General features: G+C 37.8%; 1 protein-coding gene across 1 annotated transcript; it reads left to right on the top strand.

The window, feature by feature from the left end:
• Positions 1-331: 331 nt before the first annotated feature.
• LOC148920991 (putative mannitol dehydrogenase) lies at positions 332-2,226 on the top strand. The gene is made up of 5 exons (XM_089044065.1): positions 332-497; positions 667-780; positions 912-1,425; positions 1,542-1,695; positions 1,808-2,226. The coding sequence occupies exons 1-5, from the start codon at positions 394-396 to the stop codon at positions 2,011-2,013; spliced, it is 1,092 nt and encodes a 363-aa protein (XP_088900191.1). The 5' UTR covers positions 332-393; the 3' UTR covers positions 2,014-2,226.
• Positions 2,227-5,607: the final 3,381 nt, after the last annotated feature.

Below are 5,607 nucleotides of genomic sequence, written 5' to 3'. Positions count from 1 at the left end.
AGAGGCAAGACTCATCCAATTAAGACTTGTGGTTTTTCTTCTCCCCTTATATAATTTTGTCTTGGTAGCTCCGTTGATTTGGTCAACGCATGTTCTTTGGCTTGAGGATGGGGTAAAAACCTTTTTAAATGGTTTGAAAAGTAGGAGGAGAAAATTCATACATGGCCGCCAAGTCGATCGCACTACGTCATTGCTGATTCTCACAGTTTCAAATATGCATATGATATAATATTTCCGCCAACTGGTGCATTCCTTTCTTTCTTGAAGCTTACCCAACCGTATGCTATATATCTCTTCGTAAACCCCCAATCAAGACACCACAACACTCTGCCTCATTTCAATTCTCTCAAGGTACATACACAGATCATACACAATATTGATTAAGGTACAATAATGTCTCAAGAAATATCAGGGGCCGAAGAACAAGCAGTGAAAGCCTATGGATGGGCAGCTAGAGATTCCTCTGGTGTTCTTTCTCCCTTCCACTTCACCAGGAGGTATTTGAGTTACTTTTTCTTCCCTTCCACGCCATTTCTCTAAATCTTATGTGACAGTTTTTCGTTTATTTAAATATGGGCTCCCTCTAGAACTCATTTTGAATTAATAATTCTTAAGATATAGGCTTCACCAAACTTGTGTGTTTTTTTTTTTTTGGGGTACTTGCAGAGGCAATGGTGATAAAGACATCAGCATGAAGATACTCTATTGTGGAATTTGCCACTCAGACCTTCACCTCGCTAAGGACGAAGTGGGAATGACCATATATCCCATTGTCCCAGGGTACATTATTTAATTTATTGGTTCAACTAAGCTTAGTACATGGAATTTAATCTCAAATGTCACCCTATAAATAATGAGAAGGCATGAAAATAACTCGGAAAATAATATGCATTTTCATCGAAATTTTGCAGACACGAGATTGTAGGAGAAGTGACAAAGGTGGGGCGCAATGTCACAAAATTCAAAGTAGGAGACATAGCCGGAGTTGGGTGCATGGTGGGTTCATGTCGCTCATGCGACAACTGTACACAGGACCTGGAAAACTACTGCCCCAAAATGGTGTGGACCTACAACAAACACCACGAAGACGGATCAAGAACCTTCGGTGGATACTCCGACAAGATAGTAGTCGATGAGCACTTCGTCGTTCAAATCCCCAAAAACCTTCCACTACAAGGTACTGCTCCAATGCTGTGTGCTGGGATCACAGTGTACAGCCCTATGAGATACTTTGGACTGATGGAGCCTGGTAAGCATTTGGGTGTGGTGGGGCTTGGTGGCCTTGGCCATATGGCCGTGAAGTTTGCCAAAGCTGTTGGAGCAAAAGTTACTGTGATAAGTACCTCCCCCAATAAGAAGAAGGAAGCTGTGGAACAACTTGGTGTTGATGAATTTCTGATTAGTCACGACCAAGAGCAATTACAGGTACATTAGCTAGCAATAATTCTCGTTTTGAGTAACGCCTACACGCACTATCTTCTTCCAAAAAATTATATTTATTCTTTGTACTTGCATGTCAATATTGCACTATATGGAATTAGGCTGCCATGGGTACAATGGATGGTATCATCGATACAGTTTCAGCCGCTCACCCTCTCTTGCATTTGTTTGGCCTGCTGAAGACCAATGGAAAACTAATTCTGGTTGGTGCTCCAATCCAGCCTCCTGAGCTACCAGTTTTCCCTTTAATCTTGGGTAAGTTCATTTTATTTTCGGCCTAGTTTTGCTCATTACTTTTTTTTTTCAGAGTAATCTGAACTCTATCTCTAAGACCAAAATTAACTAAATTCTGTGATTTAATTACTAGGGAGGAAGCTTGTTGCTGGCAGTGCAATTGGGGGAATGAAAGAGACCCAAGAGATGATAGACTTTGCAGCAAAGCACAATATCACAGCAGATGTTGAAGTTATTCCAATGGATTATGTGAACACTGCCCTTGAACGAGTTGCCAAGGCTGATGTTAAGTACCGCTTTGTCATTGATGTGGCAAACACCATAAAATCTCCATATTAATATGAAAATAACTTCCTAGCCAACATGCCTTGTTTGGCACTAAGATGAATTGCTAAGGATCATCATCGCGCACATAGGATGATTGGCCTTATTAATTCCATATAGACGAAGAATATATTTTAAGATGCAAAGGGAGTGATAAAGTCGATATTTATGAAATTTTTTGGGCTATTAATTTCTAGGCAAACTTTGTTACTCATTCTTTGATATGAGAGCTCCATATCAACTTCTCTAGTCCTTTTAATTTTTTCGGGTCAATGTCTTTACTATCATCAATGCCTGATTGTTACCTCAAGAGTTGGTGGTGTAAAAGTTCATAAATTTGTTTAAGATGAAAATAACACTAAAAAAAATTAAAAAATAGTACTTTCATTCATAATTCTTGACAAAAACAATACAAGCTACAACCAAAATTAGTTTTTCTAATTCTAAACCAATTGAGATAAAATTTCACTAAAAAGCCCTATTAATTAGTTTTCAAATGCGGATATATATATACAGCCCCCTCCTATTGAGGGTTTAGTGGGACCTACAAGGGTCTCCTCAAATAAACTTTTTGAGGGATCCACAGCTGAAGTGCTCTGTATATATGTGGGTCATATCTAACTATAGGGAAAGTCTTGAATTGGGCAAGTGAGAAATTGGAGAGAGAGAGAGAGAGGAATCAACTACTCCTCTCTAATTAATCTAATTCTTGAATTTTCATATATTAGATTACGGATTTTAATGTGAAACTCAAATAACATGTGTGAAATTTGATAGTATTGTATGGAAAAGATATAATTTATATTTGATTTTCTTTTTCTTTTTATAGAAGAAACGACAACTTTTTTTCTTAACAAAATAAAACAAATTACAAGAACAAAAATGATCCTAGGGGACGTATCATACCAGGAATAACTAGTGCATCTTGAAAAGGAAAGATAATTGATTTCGAAGTAACAATAACCCCTTAAAAGAAAGAAAGTATGCGTTTCCTTCCCTAGTTTTGCAGCCGACGTGATTGAAGACTAGGCTTAATTCTCAAAAGTCAACTGAGCTTTATATATTTGTAGCATTTGTAACAACGTAATTAAGCTCAATTAATTCCTTAAAAATACCATATATATTTTGAACGTAATTATATATTTATGACAATATATTTTGACTCTCTATATAAATCGCACATCGTCTCAACTTTTTAGCAGAACAAGTGAAGTGAATTCTATAAAAAACGATGGCTAAGTTTACAATCCCTTGTTTCGTCCTCATTTTGGTGCTCTTGTCAACCACCAATGGTTTGTTTCAATGATCTTCAATCATATATATTTTATTTTTTTCCTGCTAGTTAGGCTTTTCAATTAAGTATTACCAATCTCCTATGCATATATGCTCAAACCGATGTCCATGCATGCAAACTATTTGGTTTTTTTTATTTTTCCTTGTTGGTTGATCATATCAATGTCTGAGTCGATAGAAAACCCAAATTGGATTAATTTTAATTACTTTTAATCTAAGTGAAATTGGTACTTAGGTGACAAATGGTAGATTTAATTACACAACCAAAACAAAACAACTCAGCAATCTTCACACACTTTAAACCTTGACCAAATACACGTATGACTAGTCAACTGCTAGTCATGAACAATCACAATCAAGAGAACATACAGATCATGCCACAATGTACCTGCAGCCTAGAAGATTACTAGTGACAACCTACGCACTCAGAAGGACCCATCAATCTAGGCATCCCCTGTGCTAGCAACAACTATGTGAAAGTGTGTGAAATCATCAAAATCATGCAAACATCAAACAGCAGATAAAGATGACTAGTCAACCATCAAGAACACAAACCCAGAAAAATTACAGATATGCAAAACAGATTTTGTTCACCCAGAAACCCACCATTGGGAAAAACTGGGAGTCATCAACCGACCAGGCAATCCACTAAGTAGAAAAAGATTCTTACAAAGGAAATACAACCAAGCTCAAGATTCACCTAGGTCAATTTAGGAATATGAGCAATACCTCCTTTGTGCAATCTCCTTCTCCAACTTAGCAAAACTTGAAGCTCAGTTCTTCATGGCAATGGCAGCTCCTTCTCCAGCTCGTTCATCCCATGGCACAAGCTTGCAAGTTCCAACACGAACCAAGAACAATATTTGGATTCAAAGGAGAATGACCAATTTCTTCAAGAAACCATACTCTTGAAGAAATCAGTCTTGAATCTGACCTAGATATAAATGAGAGATGATTTGAATAGCTAGATGCAGATTCGGGTTTTCAAAAGCAGTTTTTCAAAAAGAAATCAATTGGAAAAACTCATAGATGAAAAGTATATGGTTCTCTCTTGAGGAAGAAGAGAAAGAAAGCAAAAACAATCTTTCCAAAAATTCCACACAAAAGTGACCGCCGCCAAATGACCAAAACGTGACCTTTACAGTCAAAAATTTGTTAGGTCAGAAAACCACAGATGGCAGCATAGAGAGAGAAAGAGGAATAGGACAAAACAGTTTGTTATCCAGCTGGAAGCAAGGATGACTAGTCATATGAGAAACGGATGACTAGTCATCATTTTATGAAGACTGTTTAATGTAATGATATGCAATGCACAATACCTTTGTTAACTTGCATGAGCTTCCATAGAACAAAGATTAGAGAAGAGCACCAATAAAGGTTTTCCCTAATCTAGACTTGAGCTTGATAAATTACATTACACATCCTATTACAAAGTTGTCAAGGGAAACCAAAAGAAAATAGTAAAAACCATACATTAACAATCTCCCCCTTTTTGGCTTTCCTTGACAACACACTCTAAGAACACTCAACCCAAAACCGAGACTAATGAGATGATGAAGTGAAAGTTCCTGCAAGAACAACCAATCTTCCCGGCACAAAAACAAGCATATTATCACAGAAATTTTAAAACAATATGCAATGTGGGGTTGAGAGTGTTCTCCCCCTTGTTGATAATGAAAGTGCAAAAAGTCAGAGAGAGAGAAACAGAATATAAAAGGGATTAACCACAAAGTGATAGGCATATAGGAACAAGGGTAATAGCACAAATTCATATATGGATGATTAGTCAAACAACAGTTGGTTAAAAACAATACAGAACATAGATTCATGACTAGTCAAATACTAGTTGTTCAAAACAGGACAGAACAACTCCCCCTATCACAATGCACAGACTACCCACAATGTGTTAACAAAAACAATCCCCCCTAGCAAAATGCACAGCCTATCAGAATTAATCTTTCTAACAAGGACACAGCCAAGAGCAACCCCAAGCTAAAACACCAAAGAGCCACCAGAATCCACAGAGTCATCCGAGTCCTCAACAGTGGCAGGATCAGGTTGAGTATCATCAGCAGCAGCAGCAGCAGGAGTCGAAGTGGATGGAGTGCGGCTCAAAAGATGCTGAATATACTCCTCCTTGGCAGCCAGCTGATCTCTGAGAGAGGCATTCTCGTGAGGAAGACGACACAGAAGAGAGAAATGTTCTAGAAACTTTCTGGCTAAGGGCAGCAGAGGCCTTGCCATAAGGAGCAATGGGAGGATGCCACTGATCCGAATCATGAAATACCACCCCATTTTTCTCACAAAGGCGCTGAA

This window comes from Prunus mume, linkage group LG1, assembly GCF_029339155.1.
Source record: "Prunus mume cultivar Tortuosa linkage group LG1, ASM2933915v1, whole genome shotgun sequence".
Taxonomy (NCBI): Eukaryota; Viridiplantae; Streptophyta; class Magnoliopsida; order Rosales; family Rosaceae; genus Prunus; species Prunus mume.
The sequence above is the reverse complement of the archived record's forward strand: the minus strand, read 5'-3'. Positions and strand labels throughout refer to the sequence as shown.

Coding starts and splice junctions, on each gene's coding strand:
- LOC148920991 (XM_089044065.1), top strand. CDS start 394: ATGTCTCAAGAAATATCAGGGGCCGAAGAACAAGCAGTGAAAGCCTAT. Junction 498..666: donor CCCTTCCACTTCACCAGGAG/GTATTTGAGTTA, acceptor GGGTACTTGCAG/AGGCAATGGTGATAAAGACA. Junction 781..911: donor ATATATCCCATTGTCCCAGG/GTACATTATTTA, acceptor GAAATTTTGCAG/ACACGAGATTGTAGGAGAAG.